Raw genomic sequence first — 25,034 nt, 5'->3', positions numbered from 1 at the left:
TATGTGGGTCATGCAACCGTCTCAGCGAGATAATACATTTTCGTTTTTGATTTTAGCTAAAGGTTGAATGCAATAATTAGGTTGTTTTTCTTTAATGAGCTTTATTTTACTATTAAATCACAAAAAACAATTAAAGTGGAGTTCCCTTTAAGTAGAACATATTTTGCAAGCTAATGTTCGCAGACCTTATTTAAATTATTTCGTAATTGCTAAAATGGTTTGGTAAAGGTGGAAAATATATATCATGTTATTAAATAATTTAAATTGTAGAAATTGTGTTTCATTTCAAATTTGGCGCTAAGCCAACCGGAAAAAGGGCTGCCAGACTTTGAAATAATTTAAATTCAAACTGCTTCAGTAAAGGTGTGGCAACGCCTAATCGGTTAGTAAGACCTTAACACGATCTGGCCACGCCTTGTACTTTACTCTAACAACTCTTTTTACCGTTTCGCTTGGCGCCAAATTTAAAAGGTGTTGTTACTTGATATATAAAATAATAAATAAATATATGTGCAAGTAAACATTTCTTAAATTTCATAAAGTTTTACCATAAAATAGCGAAACCCAAAAAAATAAAACAGAGCTCTTTTTCCATTGTTTTTCTATATATATTTCAATTAATTTGATAATCATAAATATTTTATTTATTCGCCATGCAAACCATGTACAATTACATAAATAGGTAGGTTCATTTCAATTTCAATTTGTGATTTTAGTGGTTTCGTGTACTCTTTTCTTTTCGGCTTTGGCAACTTGTCGTATATGTATAATATTTATATATATAGAAGTTACGAGAACTAATTGTACAATAATTCATCTAATAATACCGCTGTGTATAAGAGTAATATGAACGATCGCTGCTAGTTGATTAGTATACGTAAGACAATATCATTACCGTTGGCAATACAAATATCAATGGTGTAATTGAACCGCGCGAGAACGGGCGCAGCAAAAGAGGAGAAACGCACATCCATAATCGTAATTCCTAGTTCCATTGTACAGGTAGGTGAGGCTAACCATGCTAATCATGTTCGAAACATTCAACTGACTTAACTTGACTTTTTGAGCAGTGTTTTTGTGGATTGCCATGGACAGGTGGTTGATTTTTTGGAGTAAACAGCATAAAGACGAAAAGTATTCTCTGGGTCATTATAAGCTATTCAAAATCCAATAGAAAAAGTTATTTTCCTGTTATGAATGGACATTTTTAATCTTTTAATATTTAAATTAAAAGTTATAAATTTGTATTGTTACTTTTATTTTAAATATTTCTTGAAATATTTCTTGAAATATACCTTGAAATTGCGCATCTTGGGCAAACAGAAACTTTAAAATTATATTTTTAATTATTCAATGAAAAGTTCATGATTAAGATATGCAATGGGTTAGTGGCTTATCTCGCTAAACTAAATTAAATATAGGGATTAACTTGTTAAGCCCCAGATTACTTTTCCTTCTTATGTCGATTTTGCAACCCAAAGGACCAACCACCCACCTGTGATCAGTGTTTTTCTTTTTGCATTAATCCGCAGTCGTCTTTTAATCGGGGTGGTCGAGTAGAATCAATAAATCAGTGGCTCAGCGTGCGAATCCAAGACCGAGTCCGCAGCTGCACTGCACCGGCGATCCTCAGGTGCACTGCATCTTCTTGCAGTTGCACAGCCACTTGATGATCCTGGCATTCCGCTCCACAATCGATGGCGGCTCCGAGGGTCGATAGGCCTGGGTGGCCTGCGGCTGGGTTTCCGTACTGTCCGGCAATCTCATCGAGTCCACTGTGCTGACATCCGAGAAGAAAACAGTGCTGGAATCATCCGAGGCGTCGTCCGTCTCCGAGTGGTGTCTCCTCGGCTGACTGTAGATCTCGTGGAAGGCCTCGTCGTTCAGGCCCAGGCGATCGAAGAACTTCTCCAGCTCCGAAATGCTGGCATTCAGGGCCTCCCGCTCCATGTCCAGGCTGCTGTGGTAGACCTCCGAGGAGAAACCTTTGGGGAAGAAGACGTTCTCGTGGTCCACACTGCCTCGATGCTGTTTGTACGCAGCCAGGACACCGCTGGCCGGGCCCATTCCTCCAGATCCTGGGGGCACCAGGCTTCCTCCTGATCCCGGTGGACCTCCCATTTCTGCACAGGGGAAACAAATGCATTAAAATTGGCTTGAAATGGGAAATGGTATGGGTACTATTGTGAAATAAATATTTTTGGCCATTATTCTGAAGTATCTGTATTCTTGAACCCTTCTTTGGCAAGCAAAAGGTAACCCATTTATAAGCAGATCTTGAAAAAGATACGTTTATAGATCTTTTAAGCTCATATTACTTTCAAAAGTTTTAGTTTTAAAGGTAATCCATATCATGGTTAAACATACCAAGTATTGGAATATTAAAGATAACAAATCTATGATGTTATAGGTTACCCACCTCCTTGAACTGGCAGTCGGTTCCTGTTCTTGAAGCGGATGCACCGCTGCCTCTTGAACTGGATGGGCGGCGGACTGATGTCGTCCACGGAGGGCGCCGATCCGGGGCTCTGGACCAGGGAGCTCTGCGAGTGATTGATGCTCGTGTAGCCCTGCGAACTGGTGTGCAGCTGCTGGCTGGAGGAGCTCGAGTACCGGGGCGTCTGGGTCTTGAGCCTGGGCGATGGCGGAGTAGGGGTGTAGTCGTCCTGGAAGGCCTCCGGCACCTCCGGAGTCGGAGTAAAGTTGAGCAGATAATCGGAACCCATGGCGGTGTCCTGTTTGCAACGGCAGTCCAAGCACTCCGTGTTGCGACCGCCACTCATGCCGGAGTAATCCCCAGCTGGAGTGACGTAGCCACAGTAGGAATTGGCACTGTGCTGGGTGGAGGAGCCACTGTCCCTCCGCGTGGCCGCCACCAGGGTGCAGCAGTTTTTGATTGTTCCGCTCGCCGGAGCCCCACTTCCGGCCACCTCCCGTTGGCGCTCCCTTTTGTAGCAGGGCTCGCTGCGATGGGTGTAGTGGCCGGAACTGCCGCCGGAATCGCGGTTTATCGAGGACTCGCCGGCGGACTTGATTGACCGATTGCCCCGGCTGCAGCAGCTCAGGATCTCGCTGTGCGGCGAGTGACGACTGATCTGGGTGTGCAGATCCGGCAGCGACTTGTGGCTGTTGATGTTGAAGTCGCCGGAGGGATAGGGGGCACTGCGGTCCTCCCCCGTGTTGGGAACCTCGTGCGAGTGCGAGTACGATCGCTGGTAGTTGTATCTGCCGGATATACGAGAATAACAATTTAAATAGATGTGGCACACACTGGATAAGAAATTACTATGTATAAACATATGTGTAATGAAAAATTTACTCTACCAATGGTATATTTTTTAGAAAAAGAACTATATCTATCAAAATACTATATAATATCTATATTTCTAGGGAAATTCCATTCTAAAAGAGTTTGTATCATGTTAATGACCATAAATTTTAAACTCTAAACAGTTCTGAATAGCATATCCACCCTATATAGTATGTGCACCAGCTCACCTGTAGCGATCGTTGTGGGCCTGTCCCGACTTGGCCGCGTACTCGGCGGGCGGGCTGATGGGTCGATAGTTCTCGGTGAGCACGAGGGGCTCCTCTCCGTCCCGCCCGAAACCATGGGCGGGCATGTAGAGGGGAGGGGGGATCCTGAGGGCGCCCGCCTGCCCGCCCAGCTCATCCTCGCCGTAGTCCGTGGGCAGAAGCTCCGCGCTGCCGTCGTGCATCTCGTGGCGCCTCAAGGTGCCGCCTCCTCCGCCTCCGTTTCGCTCCTTTCCGGTCTCCGATCCCAGCAGCATGCGCAGCTTGTGCTGCAGGAGGTTGTTGTTCACGGCTGCTCCGCCGCCTCCCCCTCCTCCGGCTCGACCTTGACCTTGGCCTTGGGCGTGACGGGATTGCGGGTGGTGCTGGTGTGGGTGGGGGTGGTGGTTGTGCAGGTACTGCTGTTGCTGCTGCTGCTGCTGCTGTTGTTGCTGCTGCACCTGCTGTTGCACCTGCTGCTGCCGACTGAGATTCAGGCTCATGTACCGCCTGTCCTCCAGCTCATGGTGATACCCATGGGCCGACGCCTCCTCCGGCCTGCGCCCCCGCTTCCCGCTGGCTCCGTTGTTGCCCCCGCCGTTGCGGTAGCTCGCCTGCTGCAGTCGCTCGAAAACCGCATCGGATTTGATGTAGAATGGCTTGGACTCCGCCAGCAGCTCCACCGCGGACTTCCGCTTGCTGTAATGCCTGCCGCCCGTGTGATAGAAGGCGTTGTGGTGACCCCAATAGTTGCGACTGGCCGCCGCCGTTTCCGGCAGAGCGGAGGCGGATAGCGGTCTCTGGCCGGAGGATGACATCCCGTAGCCGTAGCCCGCATCCTGCATTCCTCCTTGGCCGGCGAAGAATTGCTGAGTTGTGGCGTACAGCTGCTGACTGACGGTCCTCGAGTACTTGGGCATCGTGGGGTAGGCGGAGGAGCCGGTGGAGCCATGGTGCCCTCCGGGAGAACTGCTGCCGTTGCAGGAACGCTGCCGCGGACTGCTGCAGCCATGAACCACGGCCGCCATTCTTGGGAGCTGTGTGCGAAGGGATCTGGCTTAACTATGGGTTCCTGGGGACCCACGAGTTTCTGGGGTTCCTAAGGTCTTTTAAGACCCTTCTTTTCCTTGCGATGCTTATCTTTGATTACCTTATAACAGCGCGCGAATTCTTCAGATTCCGGTTGGTTGTCTTCTTAGATTTCCTTAATTTATTGGGTAGAGCAGGTTCTTTGGGTTCGAAATACTTTGGTACCTTTTGTTTCTTAGTTTCCTTGAGTTTTATCTGTGATTTACCTCTTTCATAATTTAAATAACTTGGTTTTCTTGATTCCCTTGGATTGGTTAAGTACCGTGAATTCTTCAGGTTCCTTTGTCTTCTTCAGTGCCTTGAAGTCACTGATTAGTGTAATTCTTTGTGTTTAAGCACTATTATACCTTATGTTTCTTAGGTTCAATGAATAATTTCTGAATTACTTGAGTTCATCGGGTTTGTACGTTTCCTTGCTTAGGTTCCCTTGATAGAAAGCTCCAAATTTCCTATGGTTGCTTGGGGCTCCTTAAAGTACCTGGCTACTCGGGCCGTTTAGCTCCTTGTTCCTTGAGATCCCTGCCTTCTAAGTGGGCTCCTGGCTGGGCAGGTGTTGCTGCAGGTGTCCCCTGCTGTCCCTCCTACCTTTTTCCTCCCTCAGCTTTTCTGCTGGCCTCGATTGGCGGGGGTGCGAGCTCGGGAGTCCGGGCTTTGTGGCATGCGCAGTGGTCGGCGTGCTGCGTATACTGAAATTACAATACAATAATTTTCAGCTAACCAAGGCTCGACCGCCGTCCTCCTCCTACACCTCCATGGCAATGGCCAAAAACTAGACCAGACCAAGGCGAAGCCAACGAGCACCCGCCATGCACTTGGGCACCTCCATGTGGAGGCTAACGCGGTGGGTCTGTCGTGACTTGGTCTAGTTACCCCTGGAGTATTTATAGATTCCAAGGCACTTTCACTCAAATCCTTTGGAGATACACCAAGATCCAGGGATTTCTTTCATATTTCAACTTCAGCACCGCTTCTCAGTGCCCAGACACTGATTGAAGCGCTATTTTTTCGGTTCGAATTGGTTTGGATCGGAGCACACACACTTTCCTCGGGTGGGAACTCACCAGGCGCTACGAAAATTCCTTCAGACGTGCGACGGTGGCAAGGTCTGCTACATTGTGCCTCTTTGAATAACAGATGTTGTGCCGCTTCCAAAGTGTTCCGTCCTCCCAAAAAGCTCCACTCATGCGCCTCAGCGGGAGAAGAACCCCTGGTGAAGCTTTCTCCGGTCTTATAGGTGTGGTGGTTACCCGAAATTCTACTTTTTCCGGGAGACTCAGGAGTTACTAGATTCCTTCGGGTTTTCAAATCACAGAGTTTTCAATTTAAGTAGTATTTAAATAAGAAAATTCCTTTACTTTCATTGGGAAGTCGAATGGAAGAAACTTTCACCACATCTTGATAAGATGTTCATTGAGTTCACTATCCGGAATTCAACACACATTTGCTTATCAAAAAAAGCATTTAAAAACTAATAAACAAAAGCTCTAATTAAAAGAAACACTAATTATTATTGGGTATGATGAGATTATGTTTGTCCTTAGCTCTCAATTCGAAATGAATGTTCAATAAGGTTACAGAAAAGTTTTAAAGTTATCCTTATTTATAATGTTCAAATTAAAATAAACTTTGAAATGTTTCTTGAATTTAAAAAACCGTTTCAAAAGTTTATCTCTGGGTTATCGCTACTTTGCCCGCCAAAACTCACAGGGCCTTCGGAACTACTCAGAGCTTTTTCCAGAACTTTAAAAGAGAGCCCCAGCGAGCCACCCAGTTCAGTCAGTCAGCCCGCAACCGTGGAACCGCAAAGATGTCCAGCCAAGTTCCGTACGTCAAGCACAACAACGGCACCCAGATCCAGAGCATAGGATTGGGCACCTATACGGTAAGACTGCGCCGTGAAGATCACGTCTCCGATACCGATCGGTGCAATATTGTGGTTATCACGGGGGAGTATATCCGGTAATAAAATGATTCGCCCTTTTTGATAGTCTCTGGGTGGCGATTGCGAGCGGGCCACGCTCCATGCGATTGATGTGGGCTACCGGCACATAGACACCGCCTACTTCTACGAGAACGAGAACGAGGTGGGTGCGGCAGTCCAGAAGAAGATTGCCGATGGCGTTATCAAGAGGGAGGACATCCACATCACCACCAAGGTCGGTTGGCCATGGGTTCTGGAAAGAACGTAGCAAACTAATCCCCTACTGGGTAACTATTTTAGCTGTGGTGCCACTTCCATGAGCCCGAGAGGGTGGAGTACGCCTGCCGCAAGACCCTGCAGAACTTCGGGCTGGAGTACGTGGACCTCTACCTGATGCACTGGCCCTACTCCTACGTCTACAGGGGCGACAACGAGATGATGCCCACCGACGCCAAGGGAGAGGTGGAACTCAAGTGGGTAACTAAAGAACCTATAAAGCAATAAAAATACTTACCTATGTTCCCCCTTATAGCGACATCGACTACCTGGACACCTGGCGTGCCATGGAGAAGCTTGTGGAGCTGGGTCTGACCAAAAGCATCGGCGTTTCCAATTTCAACTCGGAGCAGTTGACTCGCCTGCTGGCCAACTGCAAGATCAAGCCCATCCACAATCAGGTGCGTCAATTGTGGTTTGCCCCTCGGTTTTCGGTTACTTATGGACTGTTTTCCAGATCGAGTGTCATCCCGCGCTGAACCAGAAGAAACTGATTGCCCTGTGCAAAAAGAATGATATTGTGGTGACCGCCTATTGCCCTCTGGGACGGCCCAATCCGGCTGAGAAGACCCCCAACTACATCTATGATGCCAAGGTGCAGGCCATCGGAGACAAGTACAAGAAGTCCACCGCCCAAGTGGTGCTCCGATATCTGGTAAGCATCACAAATGAGATTTTGAATATTAACTATAATATAATGCATAATATTTATCCAAACAGATTGAGATCGGCACCATCCCATTGCCAAAGTCCTCCAACCCCAAGCGCATCGAGGAGAACTTCAAGGTCTTCGACTTCAAGCTGGATGCTGAGGATCATGCCGTTTTGGATTCCTACAACACCGGCGAGCGACTGATCCCCATGAGCCATGCCATCAAGAGCAAGAACTATCCATTCAACATCGAGTTCTGAGCTGGAATGGGAGAAAAATAATTGATATTTCACATCGTTTTGATATTTTGAGAACAAGGATAGCTTGAAAAGCACATTTTTAAGAAGAATGTTTTATTTGTTGAATAAAGAATGTTTTGATACCTACTAAAAGTAAATTACTAACCTTCTAAGAAATAAAGGTCAAATGTGATAAAAGGATGGAATTAAATGTTTTGATCGTATGATTTTTACCATCCCATGTGTGTATAATTACGCTGATTGTAGCCTTATCACATCGATAATAAATAGTGTATGGGGGTGTATGGTTTCCTATGTATTAAAACAAAATCTTAAAAATAGCCTTTAAAATTTAATTTAATTATGTGGCATTTTGTATACATAAATATTAAATAATCCTCTTCCCTATTTGTTTTTACCCTGCTGATCATTCATGAATTTGAGAGAGATAATAGTGTACAGAGAGAGCTTTCGCTCGCTCAACTAGTTTTTAGGGAAGAATTCGCATGGAAAATTCCACTTAATCAAGATCACACAGACTGATGCAAGTCCGCCCCCAGCTGTTAGAATTCAATTATTAAAATCTGAAAAACAAATTGCAAAAATGCATAACAATAATAATAAAAAACAAAGGTATACCATATAGCCGAGCCCACATGTGATAAGCAAAGTACTCAAGTAATAAACTTTGCGCGCCAACTAACTATCGATAAACGAGATTTAAATGTGTTCCCACTCTTTATTACGGGTATTCCACTGTGTAAGTCGTAAGCTTTCCTATTAGTTATCCTAATCACTTAGACCTAATAAAAATATATCCAACTTTCTTCCCCACTTTATGTATATATTTAAGGAAAAGAAGAATCGATCTATATATAGATACCAGGGATTAGAGCTCCATATCGTTGAGAAAATAGTTCCAATGCTTTTATAATAGTGCAGCCCGCCAAATCTAAGTAGGCTGTTAAAAGTTCTCCTAGCCCTTACCTGCCCAAAACTTTATAAGACAAGTGAATCGAGATACTGGGACATTCAGCGCTTGACTGTCTTTCAGCGAAGATGGCCGGAAAAGTAGCCTACTTTAAGCACAACGACGGAACCCAGATTCAGCCCATTGGATTGGGCACCTTCGCGGTAAGACTATGGGCGGCAGATCACGTCTCCGATATTGGTTGGGAATGTCGCTTATCAGCGGGCATATAAGTCTAACGTCATTTGAGAGCGTTTAACGTTATTGATGACTTGTGATTTCAGTCGACGCAAGGCGATTGCGAACGGGCCGTGCTCCATGCGATTGATGTGGGCTACCGGCACATAGACACCGCCTACTTCTACGGGAATGAGGGCGAGGTGGGCGCGGCGGTTCGGAAGAAGATTGCAGAGGGTGTGATCAGGCGGGAGGACATCTTCATCACCACCAAGGTAGGTGAGCAAGGTATAAAATCGAAATGCATATCGTAAGCTAATTCCATTCCTATAGCTCTGGTGCCACTTCCATGAACCTGAGAGGGTGGAACACGCCTGTCGTAAGACCTTGGAGAACATCGGCCTGGACTATGTGGACCTCTATCTTATTCACTGGCCCTTCTCCTACAAGTATCGTGGCGACAGCGAACTGATCCCCAAGGATGCCAATGGAGAGGTGGAGCTCGTGTGAGTAAATAAGAGATGCTTGATTGATGGAAAACGTACATCCGATTGTGAAATACCACTGACGTTAGTTCTTTTCTTATCTTGGATCTCCTTAAAAATTTCAATATGTAGGGCATTGCCTAGAAACTGCAATCAAAAAGTGTTTTTTTCGCGACCCACTAAAACGCGAATTCTTCAGATTCGTCAGTTTTGCGCAGAATTAAACATAAATTTCCCTACAGTGACATCGATTACCTGGACACCTGGCGCGCCATGGAGAAGTTGATTGACCTTGGACTGACCAAGAGCATCGGCGTTTCCAATTTCAACTCGGAACAGCTTACCCGCCTTTTGGCCAACTGCAAGATCAAGCCCATCCACAATCAGGTGTGTGAATCTATGATACCCCTCGAGCTTCCAGTTGATAAAAGCCATTTCCCCAGATCGAAGTCCACCCTGGGCTGGATCAAAAGAAACTGATTGCCCTGTGCCAGCAAAATGACATTGTGGTGACCGCGTTTTGCCCGCTGGGACGGGCAAATGCCGAACTGAGGACACCGGCCTTCATGTTTGACGGCAAGGTGCAGACCATCGGCAACAAGTACAACAAGAGCATTGCCCAAGTGCTGATCCGATATCTGGTAAGGGTTCTATGTTCATAGCAATTTTGGGGAACATTGCTGATATTATTTATCCTTCATTTGCAGATCGAGCTTGGAACCATTCCCCTGCCCAAGTCGTCCAACCCCCAGCGTATCGAGGAGAACTTCAACGTCTTCGATTTCAAGCTGGATGCTGAGGATCATGCTCTCCTGGACTCGTATCACACTGGCGAGCGTGTGGCTCATGCTCGTCAAGCCATCAAGAGCAAATATTATCCCTTTAACGTCTACAGTGCTTGCTTTTGATGTTCTAATAAAAATATTTAATATTAAACAGTATCATTTTTTAACCTATATTAATGAATATATATCGACTAACGTCAGTCTCTCGTTTGCTTGTTGAGTGCTTTGTGTATGCCCCTTTGTCTTATCAGTTTAAGTAGTTTCGTTTGAAATTGAAGGAGGTTGTCTATAAATCAACAATGGGAGTCTATCTACTGGTATGAACTCTACTTCCATGATTTTGTCAAATTTTAATAGTAGTAGTTCCAAACACTTAAATGGTATCGATTATGTTTTAATTGTAATTGTAAAATTATCTATTAGTACTTTGACAGCGATAAGGCGAAAAGATAGAGACTTTGTTTCAAGTTATCACTTTGGTATTTTGTAACGGTCCCCACTATATTTGGTATATTTTAAGTCTTTCAAATTTTGAATGATATATGGCCGAGTTAAAAAAGAGTTTTGCTGTTGGGCAACCCAAATATTACACATACGCCATATGTTTGCGAACTGGGATAGAGAGAAAGCTTTTACTATCTTAACTTATTTTAATTGGTTAGTTTTAATTTTGATTACAAATGGTTCACAGTATTTCACAGCTGTTGGTATATTACAGATATTGTTACAAAACTATCGATAAATATTTATTTTTATAAAGGCACCTCATCCATTTTTCACATCCATAAAAGCTGTCCATGTAACATCGCTTCGCCGGGATTTTACAACAATTGCTGGTAAACAAGATGCCAGCAGTACGTGGCCACCGCAGCGAAGACTACGTGGACCAGCAACGGCAGGAGGAGTGAGTGAGTCCCGGGAACCAAGCGAATCCGTCCAGTCCGTGGAGATCAGAGCCTCGCCAGCCGGAAAAGTAGAGCAGCCCCCCCAAACAGAAATCGATGCCCCACTGCCACACAATGGTCTATATGCGAATTGTGCTGACAACCTTGGTGACCATTACGTGTCTGCTGGGGGACAACTTCGTGGAGCTGACCCAGCATCCGCTGCTGAAGGCCCTGGCCGACAATGCCACCCATGCGGCCATAGGAGCCCTCACGGGCATCACCTTCGCCACCCAGTTCTATGAGCGGACCTCGCAGCTGTTCGGCTGGATATTGATTTTCACCTGCTTCGTTGTGTCATCGTTCATTGACTTGGACCACTTTGTGGAGGCGCGTTCCCTGTACCTGGAGGTGGGTGGCAGTCACCAGACGGTGTAGCCCTGCTAATAACGATCCTAAAACCATCTCCTAGGATGCCACCAATCTCTCGAAGCGGCCCTTCCTCCACTGCTCCAGTATTATATTGGTGCTGCTGCTGTTCTACATGTGCACCGCCTGTTTGAACTACTTCCGGACCAGCCTGATGCTGGGCTCCCTACTCTGTGCCTTCATCACACACCACACCCGGGATGCCGTCAGGCGGGGCTACTGGATATGTCCATGGGGTCACACTGACAGGATGCCCCAGCTGGCCTACATAGTGACCACCATCCTGACGCCCCATCTGCTGGGCTGCCTGCACAACGTGTGCCGCAGTGCCGCCGTCCTCAACTTCCTGGGTCAATACATCAAGCTCAGCGAGGGCCAATATCGCAGTAGTTCCACTGCCAACTATCGCTATATGCAGGTCTAGGCCGGCAAAAAACACATTGTGATAATACTGCAAATCATCATCAAATGGTAAATGCAAAATGCTTTTCAAGCTTCAAGCGCTTTAAGATTAGAGATCAGCTAGAAACCAAAATACTTCCACACTACAGGACACAATTTTACACGGATCTACTACTAGGAGTACCTTTTTATTAGGGGAACTATGCTTCCCGTCCCATTGATTTTTCTCTGTTAAGTAGCGTGTAGGTTTTTACTAGCATCTAAATGATTAGTGCAGATGATATCCGGATTTGTGATATGTAGTCCTTAGAGAAACTAGAGTAACGAGCATAGCGCACAACGATATGTAATCGATTTTCAACTTCAACCTTGACTCTTGTACTCGTAGGCCGTACGAATTTTAAGCTAATCGAAAACAATAAACTCAATGTAATTGCCTTAAAAACACCAGCCTTGTAATCACGTTTAAGCCCATTGATTTACTGGGCCCACCTCGATTTGCATTCGCTGTTCATTTGTGGGCCAAATTAGTTGCCATTTACAAATTGGCCCTAATGGCCGGCGTGGCTGCGAAGGAATCCCGTCATAAATCGACTTTTCCGTTTATTTAGCCGAATCGGTCGGGTCTATTTTTAAACGAATTTAATTTTAAATGTTCGCCATTATAAATAAATCACATTTCGATTGAAAAAGTTCGCGAGGAATATATAAAAAACTTTGGTTTTTCGAAATTTTCCTACGCTATTCGGCGGAAAATCGACGTGTTTGCGGGTCAATAATTGGGTAATTAAACATCCACGTGCGATGGAACAAAGCAAATATTCTAGGGTATTGTCGGTCCCAGAATTTCCCACGCATGCCCATTACCAGCGGCTCTAACAACAATAACAGCGGCTGAATCTGCTGGCAACACCCACGAACAACATTTGTTTGACATACACAGAGCGAAAAGTATTGTACTAGCTTGAGAGCTTTAGTTTATCTCAATGATGAAACATAATTTTTTTACAAATTGACTCATTTGTAGCAGGGTGTTTAGCATCCATAATAAGAATTTGCTTTGTTGTTTATCATGAACAGCCTTCACTAGTATTATTTCTAGATCATTGACAGTATCATTTACGTCAAATGAAACATACACATATCATTTACTAGCACTCGATGATATACGAATAGATGTGAATACTATAATTTAAAATTTTCTAGTAAAACATTTTTATTCGAATGCACTCAGAGAAATGATTCGATGTCAAATGATTTTTGGTTCACAGAGTAGTTTGATTAATTGGGTTTTGTAAGACCGGCCTTATAGTTTATGTTGAGTAGATACACATGATCATTAATGGTTTTATTAAAACGCCCTAATTTCGCCCTGTGTACACAAATGATGATCGCTTTGGGCTTGGTCGCGTCTCGTTAGTGGACACATATTTATGTCTGATCAAATCGCTGCAGAGAACCCAGTACAAAAAGTGTCGGCGCGGCGGCCACAGCATCTATTCTAAAAAAAGAGTCAAGAGGTCGCGTGTTCAAATCTCTCGGGACTCGAACTTATCGCGGGTGTGTGTCTTTCGAATTGGCCAAGATTGCGGACCAAGAGGATATCAGTGAAAATCCGCTCGCCGTAAGTGCGCTGGATTTGTAGATTCGTTGATTTGGCTAACCGTTTGGCTTCAGTTTCACTGTTTTTTTTAGAATTTGTTTTACAATTTGGAACTTAGAATTGCATAGCCAGAGTTCCGCTTTTCTGTTTGCCCCTCGACCTTGGGCACTTTTCACGCTTCGCTTGGCAGCCCGCCGTGTGTTTGTCTATCGATGATATCACGGCCGGGTCATTAAGTCCCCGGCCAAGTGCGACATTTCTGTTTGCCTTTCGCCGATAACTAACTTAAGTTGCTAAACGCCGTTCCCAGAGTCATTAACACCCCGTTAAAATCCGGCGTAAATCACGGGATCCGCCGCCGGGCAACCAGCAAAGTTTCATAATATTTATCTGGCACGATCATAACATGCATACACAGCGTACAAACGTGTATATTATATCTATATATGTATAGGGTTTAAAAATAAACATTGTAAATATTTACATTGGAAATCTATAAAGAGCAGCCAGCCGAATTCGCCTCATAATTCTCTCGCCCGTTTGTTCGCACAGTTTTGGTCTTTGGTCAAAGGTTTATTACCTTCTTCGCTCTCTGTTAGAAGAAATAATATTAATCTTCAAAAAGAAATAACTCATAAAATGTGTGTGACTGCTGCTTTCATGTTTATGAACTGATAATGAGCTCGTAAACAATTCGATTCCGGTTGGCGCTGCTTAGAAGCCATCTCAACTGAACCGATCTTGATGGGGGATCTCCGTATGCTCTTGCAGCACATCTAGCTACGAAGTCAGTCACTGATAAAGGCAACGATCGATAAGGAGTGTTGTAACAGCTCTCAAGCAGTTGTGCAATTTTAAAAATATAAAAAACGTATGAAACGTAGCTCTACAGACCGAGTTCCATAAGCTTGATGACTTAAAAGTACCTAATTAGGATTATGTGATTAGGAATTGTACTTCAATATATTTAACTTCATAGATAAATAACCTAATTATAGCTTATTATATGTATGAAGGGATGTTATTTATACATTATTTTAAAAAACAAAAGAATAAGATAGAGTCGACAATCAGGAAGAAGACACCTAAAAACATCTTATATATAAGGTATAATTATGGTATATCAATTAAAATCGCACCGTATATTGTCTTTATTATAAATGTTTCTTTGAGCAGCTGAGACAAAATGCGCTTCTCGAATCGCCTGTTGTCTCAACTCCCCAAAAATAAGACTTTAGCTTCGTATGACCCCACGGCGTATGAGCAATGTGTCATTTTTGGACGCCTCACCTGAACAATCTGAGCGGTCCGCGACAGCTGCCTAATTAAAATTATCGAATATGCCGCTGCTCCGTCGGCGTCTGCCAAATCTTTTTGAGAAAACGGCCAACGGGTCGGATTGTCGACGGGTAAAAATAGCTCATACGCAGAGTGGGCACACGAACGCACTTGCAGTGGCACAGGCACTTCTTTCTGTCGCCTCATGTGCAGCCGGGTTGAATGACTCGAGTCCGTGCGTCCGACTAAATATAACACTTGCAGTTTGCCCAGCAGCACTGTAAATAATACCCTCTTGAGTGCTGATCTCAACTAATCCCCCGCAAGGGGTTTCAGACTTTGGGACGTTAGCAGCAAAAGCTTTCCAAAGAGCTGCATTGACAAACAAATAGGGGAAAACGTGTTTGACCAAGTGTTTTTGTTTTTTTTCGGTGGGTTCTGATGGCACCGTTCTTTCTTTAGAAAAACATATAGAGACAACGAAAATTTGCCCCGTCACCAGATCTAAATTTTGTGCCGGCTGTTGGTCTTTGACAAAGAGCGAATGAGCAGCGAAATGGTTGAAAATAAATCAAAAAAGAAAACAAATTAACAAAATGGCAAAACGGCAATCCCAGATGAGGCGAGATTTCAAAATTTTGGTTCAAAAACCACTGGGAAGAGAGTCTACGGCTCTCTACCGCTCTCTACGGCCGACTTGTTTTGGGCTTTCGCTTTTTTGGCAGCTTTTCGAGCGCCTCCGAGCGCCGTAAAATGCTCAATGTTGTTTGGGATTCCGTGGCGATCGATCGTCGGAAGAGTCGCGCGCGCTGCTGAAATAAATTTCAGACATTCACAAAGAAATATATTGCTAGTCAAAAACAAAACAATAAAAGCACATACCATTAATAATCCCCCCAAAAAATTAAGATTTAAATACGCAGTCAAAAGTAAATAAAACACAAAGTAAATAAATTTTATTGGTGAATAAATACAGCTCGCTCAGTGACGAGAGTGCTAACACATTTAATACGCACAACACATTCGAGTGCCAGCAAATAAAGCTGAAACTAGGCCAACATTTAAAACCAAATATTACTCATACGCCACCGGCACTCATTCATTCCCCCATCTCGGCTATCAGTTTTTGAATGAGCCCCATGAGTGGACTGCGTCAACAGCTGAAGGTAAGTACCAATCCGCCTGGTCGATGGGACAACCCTCCCGTGTATAAGCCCTAAGTCCCGATGATCTTGGTTCGTTGTTGTAAGACCTGCTCGCATTTGCATAAATATTTACCTAATCGCTTTTCAATGGTGCCAACAACTTTCGTTCTCCGTCTGGCAGGCACTAAAGCTGCCTCCGTTGTATACACAATTTGTTTTTATTTCTTTTATGACGAGCAAATATTAAATCGCTCTCTCGCGAACCGGCTATAAATAATTTTAATAACAATATTGGTACTACATTGCGGCAGTTCGCTTGTCAGGGTCGCCAAGGAATGTGTAAATTAGCAGATCGTATTTGCTAATTTCGCCATGTCCCGGCAACTATTTGGGCTAGCCGAATTACACGATGTTCAATACAAATATTTACCTGGGTTTATTTTCGGCATAAGGCAAATTTAAATAAGTATGGTGGCATTAGCGATTGTGTTAAATGCTGGGGAGCTAATCTGATCAACAAATAAGATGTAAATACTACAACTGCTTGTTTATAACTAATTGGGTTGCAATTACTCTTTTTAGAGAACAAATTCATTTGATTTTATTTTCTCGTTGTTAATTTTAAAACCGGGAAACCATTTTGTAAACCAAATTAATAGGTAGTTTTGTTGCAAAAAAGCGGGTCCCATACTTAACTTCCTTGTTTTTAGCATAGTTTTTCTGCGAAAATTACCTAATAACCGTCTATAAACCTGCAAAAATGCCATAATTTATCCAGAACTAAGTAGAAAACGTATAATTTAAAAGCGTATGTCAGGACTCTCATAAAGTTGTTCCACAACATTGCATTCCGTCTAAAGTCGTAAAATGCGTCGCTGTCGCAGCCCATAACATTGTAGCCAAAACACATCATTAAAAGTACAGACTGGCATCCATAAAAGGCATATAGAAGTAGATATAGATATAGACATGTGCTTGTTCCTCTGGAAATTAGCATCATAATGGTTTCTTAATGTGCCCGGCCAAGATTTTTGGCATACAAAATGCGCTTCGGTGCTTTCCAAGGCATAAAAACTCGATTGTTTATCGGCATAGACGTATATGTATACTTGGCCAATATAAACATTGGCGATTATTAACTTTTTCCCAACCTTTTCGATGTGTATATTTGAAATTCGTCTACCATAATATGATGTGAGCACACTATACGAACTTGTATTTGTGGTCCAAAGTTTGACACTTGTTTATCAGATTTTCCCAATTGACGACACAACAATATTTTGTCTGGATTTATACAAACAAGCCGCAGATTTATGATTTTGGCAAGGCTTTGCGGCACATAAAAACTGTGAGTTGGGGAATTCGTGAAAAAGTGTCAAAGAAAAATGTCATCAAATGGGCATTAAAACGCCGTTCTACAAATTTATTAATTTGTTTACATTTTATGCGTCTTGGCACGTGAGCAATGCCATAATCTGCATTTGTTTTCTTTGTTAAAGCCAATAAACCAGCCGTTGGCTAAGGTAACTAACCTGGGACAAGGTTTTACATAGTTGCCGTTCGGCCCAGGTGAACAGCTGCTGCATTATAATTAACAATTAGGTGGCAGTTTGAATTTTAAGTAGCATAGACAAACAAAAATTGATAAAGACCTAAGGGAAATGAACCTTCCGCTTCGAACCTTTAGATTTCACTATATAAATGTTCTAAGATATATGCCTTTTTAATTTACAAACTAGCATTATTGCATTTTAATCTATTTTCAAACCACAAAAACCAATTTAAACAATGAATTTTCGCACATAATTTATTTTATAATTACCTCACCTGTCCGAATGAAAATCTCATTAAAACCCTTAAGGTCGCACGCAGTTAATAAGCACCACATGATTTAATTAAAAGGTTAATCAGCTTTTCCCCATTTTACGCAATTATAATGCATTTTAAGCAAGCATTGTTCGAGAAAATCAAAATATTTGATCTTTTCAGATTTTACGTAAACACTTTCACCAGTTTGGCTGGTTCGTTTTCGCAATTAATCAAAAATAGTTCAAATACTTGCCATTCAGTACGTAATTGAGAAATAAATTGGGAAATAAATAAATAGAAAGCACGAACACTTTTCGCAGCCCCTGCCAAGTTCCCTCATATTTGGCCTAATCGAGGGGTTGATGTTTTCCTGTCGGTCCTAAAGAGCCAACTAATTGCAATTGCACTTCTTTTTGGCTCGGTTGAGATGTTCGGAATTCCTCGAATGAAAATAGATTGGGGAAAACAACAAATACGAGTGGCTGCTAAAATAACCAAAGAACAACGTAATAAACAAAATGTCAAAAATAAAAAAGACTAATAGATAGAAATGTAAAAATATCTGCTTAACCCACCCCCGAATGCCTTTTTAATTTTGCCCTCAGCTCAAGAGTATGCTACATTTTCTTGAACATTATTTTTGACTATTATTTAGTATACTTCATGTTTTATTTGGTTTTATTGTTTTCTTCACAGATGCTGGGAACAGCTTTGCTGGGCAAGCGGGCCACCAAGGTAAATACCCAAAAATTATTTCGGATCGATTTATTTTGACTGCTTGATATTTATTTAATTTTCACTTTCGTTTCGTTTTTTGCCTATTTACTTCGCAGTCTGTCAAAAAGAAACCATTTACAGAGGTGGAAATCAAAGGTAAGTAACCAAATCAAACCGCAAATCAACAATTGTTTATTTACAAACAAGACGAGCAGTGACCTCTGTGCTTCTGGGAAAAACTCAGCAAAATATGGGTTAATATACGCCGCGAAGGTGCTGCGCTATCTAGTATCTGATTGTTCATAATTACAGCAAATTTATGCGCAAAGATAAATAGCCAGCTAGGCCATTTCTTGGCCAAGCCCACAGTGCGTATACACAATCTGTTTTGGCACTATCAGGGTGTAAAACGTCTTTTTTTTATGCACTGAGAAAAATATTTTAGGCACAAGCGATAGTAGTTTTTTTACCTACCTTAATAAAGGAAAAACTTTAAACAGCATTTGTTGATATAAATTCAGTTAATTTAATACCAATTTTTCGGTGCATACTTTGAATAGTTTAACCAAACTCCAATTAGGATATAAATATAAATCTTTGTGTAAGATAAAATCCAAAAATAAGTTTGCTATTTTTGACGTGTAAATTCAGCCAGACTTAATTGCTGACCGCCTTTTGCGTGTCAGCTCGTTTATAAGTTTTCCCTGCATTCACTAATTTTAGACCTTCGAAGGAAAGGTGCACTGGTACTTGAAGATGGATGGATCCGTACTGCAGTATAAGTTGAAAGCTATTTTTATATCTAGAAACTTGTTCGGGCGGCACTGCTGCTTTAATCTAATCAAGATAGCCATAATCGAGTTGAAATTTAATTAACGCGCCTCCTTCTTTTTTCCGCCCGATAGTAGAAAAAGTGGAAGCGAATGATGAGGGGCTTAGAGGGCAGCAGATAGCTGACACCCCCGCATCACGTGCCCAATTAACGGGCAAATAAAGGCTTCAATAAAAACAAGAAATATAAAAGTGGAGCAGAAAACAAAAATACCTGCTATACAGCGTTTTTTTCCAATTTAATTCCGCCTCAGGGAGTTACCACAAAAGTGTTTACAATCGAAAGACGAATCAGATAAGATGCTGATCCCACACCAGCCATGTGACACATTTCCCCGGCTGACAAGCCAAACAAGTCATATTTAAATCGGCACAGGCACTTTCATTTGACATTGCCCTCAGCTGTTGATCTCCAGCAAATATTTGGCCTAAAAGTGGAAAAAGCAGCGGGAAAAATACCATATATCACATGAGTCATTTATGGGCAAGGAGGGTCCTATCATGGCCAAATTGTGTTTAATTGGAAGACATTAATGGTTAGGATAGTCTTTTATCGACTTTGAGATACTATCAGTTCTGCATTGTAAAACAAAGTATTATCAGTAATAATATAATGGAAATGTAGCTAAATGCCTGCTTAAAAAATACGTTAACAATGATACGAAGGCGATAAAAATATTATTAAAACCCTTTCAAACAAGATATAACTAGTTAAATTCTACTGTTTGTAAGTGAACCACTTCTACTTTGAAGTAAACAATTAGGATCGACATATTTGAAGTTCTAGAACTACCAGTATTACCCCGATATCGCACAGGCACAGGCACTTTTCAGGCTGAGGCCCCACTCAGCGTGTCTGATGGTCTTTCTCTGGCAATCTGAGAACTGACATCAAGATAAGGCCAATGGGAAGAGCAATACTACGAGTGAGAGTAAATACCATTACGACATATAGACTAGCACTTAATGAAATCGGACAACCCATCCCATACATACACACACCTACCCGGTTGTACACCCACCCACCTGGAGATTCGGGCGCTGCCATCCGGCTGATAAGTCAGTTAGTTATCTGCGGCGAGCGGCGGGTGCTATCACCCAAATGAAATATAATACAGTATAGCAGAAGTCGGCTGGGCCCTGGGCCCCAGGTTAGTTCGTTTCAGTTTCACTCCAGGCCATTATCTTGGGAGTTTTCGTAGATAAATCGCTCGGTAACGCTGGCATTCCTGCAGCATTATTATTTTTCGCGCCCTCGCAGAGTATCGCCAGCTTATGTAGCGGTCGGAAGTGCCCCTCGAGTGTCTCTCCCCAGCCGTGATTGATTGATTGATTGATTGACCAACTGATTGATCGCCGCTTGATAGTGCCGCGTTTGTGCCTTGCGAACTTCCAAAACCGAACCAGTTTCACCTGGCAAACTAGCGACTTTTGCGCTTCGAAAATATGAGCAAAGATGATAAGTGTGAGTATAAGTTGGAAGCCGAAACTTAGCCAAATGCTAACTTTAGCCAATCGCTATCGCTATCGCTGGCAGCAAGAGTACGAGTACGGCCAGTAGAATATTACCAATTTGCAGACACCAATCAACTTTCGGAGACACAGGGCCATGTCAATTTGTCGCCACACTTGTAAAACTAATTAAACGTTTGTCAGCAGCCACGTATGGCCCAAAGCACAGGGAAAAATATTGGTAACTCGAGTTGTTAGAAAATAAATCAACATTTTGGGGTGCCACTATTAAAATATAAAATCTCTTTGATAGAAAAAAGGGTGTATATAAGGCGGTATTTATTTTGAAAATTGTAGTGCTCTTTATTTTTGTTTATAAATTAAAAATAAGACTAAACAAATTAAATTCCAGCTTAAAAAATCTTGCTAGACTTCTAAATAAATTATAAAGTTTTTTTTCAAATAAAAATTTAAAGTTTTTTATTTATATTTTGTATTTAATTTATAGTAAAATGGTTTAGAACGTGTTCTACGCTGTTTAATAGTCAACCTTTTTTTTTTAGATACAAAGGCATTTATGTATATTTTCTTACTGTGTAGCTCCCATTCCCTTCGTATATCTCCCTGTTATCGCTCGGAAAAATTATCTCACTGGTGTTTGTGTATTTGGCAAGTGGGCGGTTGGCAGTTAATTTGTTGCCACTTTGCCGCTGATGAAACCTGACAGTCAAAGGCAACCGGAATATTTTCTGCGAGTTTTTATTTTTTTTTTGTTTTTTTGGGACACGCCTGCATTTTGATTTATGGTTACGCAACGTTGGCAGTTTTTTAGGCTTCGTCCACAGAATTCTCGGCTTGCTACTCGACTTGAGTTATGAGTAGTAAGACAATTAGCCAAAACGCAGAGAAACGATACAAGAGTGAAAAATGAGACAGTTTGTCGTCTGTTAGGTTTCAATTTGACTTTAAAAGTGATTTATTTAAAAATTTGTTTAAAAAACGCAAGGAATATGTGACCCATAAGTGAGTTTTTTGGTAAAAAAGGTATCCATTAGAGCAGTTGAATGTGCATTGTCAAGTAATTTCCCCATTTACGTTCTGTAAAATTAAAATGAGTGCTTAAAAAATTGCAAATGAGAGAATACAAGGCACTAATTCGGTCACGTAGATGGATTCAATAACAAAGCGAGATGATAAATTGTTTTTCGTAGTCTGCTTCTGTGCGTGCCTGTGCCCTTGACCCCCAACCTTGCACCACCCACTTGTCACCCCCTTCGGGCCTCCTTTTCGACCCCCTTTCAAAGCTCGTTTAGGGGCACGTTTTGAGTATGAAAGATTTTGACGATGCCAGCGGCCCTCGGATTGATTTTTGCATATTAATGCAGGACATTGAAGCGGAATCCAACTGCACTCGATTCCAGTTGGGTGGGAAACTCTATATGGAACCGATGACTGGCCTTGGGTACTTCGACGGACCATAAAAAAGAAAAGCCTCAGATAAAAAGCATTGAGTGGCGAGGCATCTATAATGGCAATCGCCTCGTAAAATAACACATTTATGTTGCATTTTCGCTCACTCAAATAGCAAATTGAAATTCATAAAAAGAGGAGAGGAAACACATAGAGATGATGATTTATTTTTTTTAATTTAATATTTTATAAGAAGTTCATAAAGAAAAATTAATGAAACACTAAGACCTTAAATGGCCCCATTGTGTGCCAAAGCCCTATCGGCCTTGTTTTCTGAATGTAATTAGGTATTGAAATCAGGGTCTTAACCCATGTTACCCCATCGTGCTTGGTGGCGCCCCCAGGCGGCGGCACGTGACTTCGTTTGCGTAGCGCCCACGCTTTTCGTAGGCGTTCGTGATGTTTTTGGACCCGCCTAGTTAGTTACTCCGCGCCTAACACGATTTACGCCTTCTGGAAAAGTTTTTTGCGTCGCAGTTGGTTTCGTTTTCATATTAAATCGCTCTGCAATATCGGGGCCATCGTCCTGCAATAAAGCTGCACGTATTGTGGGCTGTATCCATCCATCTGTCCCCTAACTAATTGGTGTTGGTCCTAGCTTGCATTTCACTCTGCCGGCTGCCCAAAGTTTTCCCAATTAATTTTCATTAAAAAGTTGTTTGCATTGCCAAGAGTTGAACGAACTGAAGGGAATCGAGAGGATAAGTGGCGGGCGCTAGAAAGGGAAAACGGAGTATCCTTTGTGAAAGTGGACAGGACTTGGTTAAAGGACTGGAAGTCATTTGTCGGAAGGGAAACCCGAAGAAGAGATTTGTTTTAAAGCTCCTTGATTTTCCCTTATCAAAATATTCAACGGCTCGGTTTCAATATCTGCAGTATCTTGATAGAATTTCTATATTTAAAAATTGTACTTATAATATACTTAGAATATTGGTATACCAATACCAAAACGGTAAAGCAATGAAATACCTATGAGCTAAAATAATTTATTTTAAAAATTCCTAAAAGTAGACTACGAAAAATGTAAGTGTTTTCGTCTCTAACCAATCAAGATACTTAGAATACTTTTAGTCACCTTTTAGGTTTTTTTAGTTATCTAAAGATATTACATATGTTTCTAAATCTGTCTGCCCAGCTGCTTTTGTGCATTTTCCTGGAAAATATCTTTGTCTCAAAGATAAAATTAAGTTTAACATTTTTATCCTACAAATCGTAATAAATCGCATTTATAAGGCTCCCACGATACGTAAGTTGACAATGCGATTTAATTGAGAATTACATAAAAATGCAGCGACACCGTTGCATAAAGCCTTACGTATAGCGGTAGCCCCACTCTTCCTCTTCTTCTCTCTTAGTATCTCCCCTTCTCTTTCTCACCCATTGGCAGATTCATACAAATGCCGTTGCCTGCGATAACAACAACAAATCCGTTTTCCATCATTTTGTTTTGTTCCCCACGTTCGCTGAGCCAAACAAACGGGCTTCGCTGGTGGGAGTGCGAGTGAGATGGCGTCCTAAAGAGAGACTCAGTCGGCTTTCCCACGATTCCACAGTGTGTGTGTGGGGGATGGAGAAAGAGAGCACTTCGCAAATTGCCCCTCCAAAGGCACCAATACATTTGCACAAGAACGCGTCTGTGTTTTGTTGTTGGCACTCCAATTGCAAGCTGCAGAGAATGCGTTTGTTGTTGCGCCCCTATATTTCTTGTTGTTGTTGTGATTGGGCAAGGTTACTGGAAGCATTCTTATAAGAAGCTATTTCGAAGGGGTTTTAGCGAATACAGGGCGTATGCGTGATATTTTTGAAGTGTGACTTAGAGGGTGTTCTTAGCGTTAAATTTTATTTTTTTTATGTATACGTACGTGTATAGTTGGATAAAGGCATATTCTATCTAGTGTTTAAATTATATATATTATATTAGCTACCTTTTTTTATATTGTTTTATTTCATATTTTTAAATTTTTTTGTTTTAAGATCACAAAGGTAAAACCTGTTTTGCAGCATTGATTAGGAAACAATAATAAAATTTTTTGAAATTTAAATAATATTATGCTACACAGTATTACTTAAGTTACCAAAAAAGTACAGTGCCCATTACTTTTATCTAAGTAATGATACCCAAAAACATCTTTTGTTACCACCAATTAAAAACTTCCTAAGCACCGAAGGTAAAACCATGAATATTCGATAATTATGGAACGCATAGCTAGCAGACGAGTGAACAAACTTATCACATTTCGTATGGAAAACACAAGCGAAAACCCCGAAAAGTCCTTCAAAAGAAAAGCGAACGCCGTCACGTGAATGGCGAGACGAAAGGGAAAACACTGAAAAACATTCCAATCCGGAGGAGAGAGTGCTCTGCCTCTCCCACACCCTCTCCCTTCCCAATCCCTCTCCCGCTTTCTCCGCGACGAAGAACGTTATGAAAACAGAGGCAGCAACAAAAACAGAGAAGAATCGCTGTTGCCCCAGCGATGAATGAAATTTCGACGAAGCCAGAGAATCCCCGAAGTCTCGGGGCCCGAAGAATCTTCGGGTAACGGGAACCGTCGGGTGGGGGGTGGTACATAGACGAACCTACTGCCAATGGGGCTGCCATTCATGCTGTTCCGCTTTGTGGCGCTCAGTTTCAGTTTCGAAGTCGGCGCGAACAGAAAGTCGCGACGGATTGAAATTAACTAACAAAGTCAACCGTACTTTCGGTGCGCTATCTAACCATCTTTAATCTAACACTAACTAACCGCTATCGGTTCTTCCAAAATTTCTTGGCCAGAGCAGCTGATTTCCCATTTCCAAAGGTTACCTTTTATAACAGCCACTGCCTTTGGTTCGGTTTGGAATTTCCCATTGATGTGGTATCTTCCCCCGCCAAACAATTTGAACTCAGTGCGCGTAATTGAAGCG

General features: G+C 42.4%; 5 protein-coding genes across 13 annotated transcripts in view; 4 read left to right on the top strand and 1 right to left on the bottom strand.

Annotated features, from left to right (window-relative positions):
- Positions 1–586: 586 nt before the first annotated feature.
- LOC108035527 (uncharacterized) lies at positions 587–5,733 on the bottom strand. 2 transcript variants are annotated; one of them, XM_044095125.2, is made up of 4 exons: positions 5,664–5,733; positions 3,499–5,288; positions 2,420–3,225; positions 587–2,123 (listed from the first exon to the last, which is right to left on the bottom strand). In XM_044095125.2, the coding sequence occupies exons 2-4, from the start codon at positions 4,539–4,541 to the stop codon at positions 1,630–1,632; spliced, it is 2,343 nt and encodes a 780-aa protein (XP_043951060.1). In that variant the 5' UTR covers positions 4,542–5,288; positions 5,664–5,733; the 3' UTR covers positions 587–1,629. The 2 variants fall into 2 exon arrangements, with proteins under 2 accessions (XP_043951060.1, XP_050742256.1); XM_050886299.1 differs by having other exon boundaries at positions 5,473–5,702.
- A 633-nt stretch (positions 5,734–6,366) lies between these two features.
- On the top strand, positions 6,367–7,891 carry LOC108034527 (aldo-keto reductase family 1 member B1). The gene is made up of 6 exons (XM_017109453.3): positions 6,367–6,484; positions 6,591–6,758; positions 6,824–6,996; positions 7,056–7,200; positions 7,257–7,454; positions 7,520–7,891. Exons 1-6 carry the CDS (start codon positions 6,410–6,412, stop codon positions 7,709–7,711), a joined length of 951 nt encoding a protein of 316 aa, XP_016964942.1. The 5' UTR covers positions 6,367–6,409; the 3' UTR covers positions 7,712–7,891.
- Positions 7,892–8,734: 843 nt separating this feature from the next.
- On the top strand, positions 8,735–10,263 carry LOC108034562 (1,5-anhydro-D-fructose reductase). Its single transcript, XM_017109491.2, has 6 exons — positions 8,735–8,824; positions 8,945–9,112; positions 9,171–9,343; positions 9,565–9,709; positions 9,766–9,963; positions 10,030–10,263. Exons 1-6 carry the CDS (start codon positions 8,750–8,752, stop codon positions 10,228–10,230), a joined length of 960 nt encoding a protein of 319 aa, XP_016964980.1. The 5' UTR covers positions 8,735–8,749; the 3' UTR covers positions 10,231–10,263.
- A 609-nt stretch (positions 10,264–10,872) lies between these two features.
- LOC108034532 (transmembrane protein 267) lies at positions 10,873–12,269 on the top strand. Its single transcript, XM_017109458.3, has 2 exons — positions 10,873–11,402; positions 11,464–12,269. The coding sequence occupies exons 1-2, from the start codon at positions 11,109–11,111 to the stop codon at positions 11,842–11,844; spliced, it is 675 nt and encodes a 224-aa protein (XP_016964947.1). The 5' UTR covers positions 10,873–11,108; the 3' UTR covers positions 11,845–12,269.
- A 1,020-nt stretch (positions 12,270–13,289) lies between these two features.
- LOC108035158 (calcium-binding protein E63-1) overlaps positions 13,290–25,034 on the top strand; it is a 33,103-nt gene continuing 21,358 nt past the window's right edge. The window contains exons 1-3 of one of the 8 annotated variants that reach the window (XM_017110608.3): positions 13,290–13,446; positions 18,354–18,392; positions 18,491–18,530. In XM_017110608.3, the coding sequence (XP_016966097.1) occupies positions 18,354–18,392; positions 18,491–18,530 (79 nt within the window). In that variant the 5' untranslated portion in view covers positions 13,290–13,446. Of the gene's footprint in view, positions 13,447–15,461; positions 15,870–18,353; positions 18,393–18,490; positions 18,531–20,448; positions 20,671–24,752; positions 24,929–25,034 lie in introns of those variants that run through there. The other 7 variants (XM_017110607.3, XM_017110612.3, XM_017110609.3 and 4 more) reach the window with 7 other exon arrangements.

This window comes from Drosophila biarmipes, chromosome 3L, assembly GCF_025231255.1.
Source record: "Drosophila biarmipes strain raj3 chromosome 3L, RU_DBia_V1.1, whole genome shotgun sequence".
NCBI classification, from domain to species: domain Eukaryota; kingdom Metazoa; phylum Arthropoda; class Insecta; order Diptera; family Drosophilidae; genus Drosophila; species Drosophila biarmipes.
This window is presented reverse-complemented; position numbering and strand designations above follow the sequence as displayed.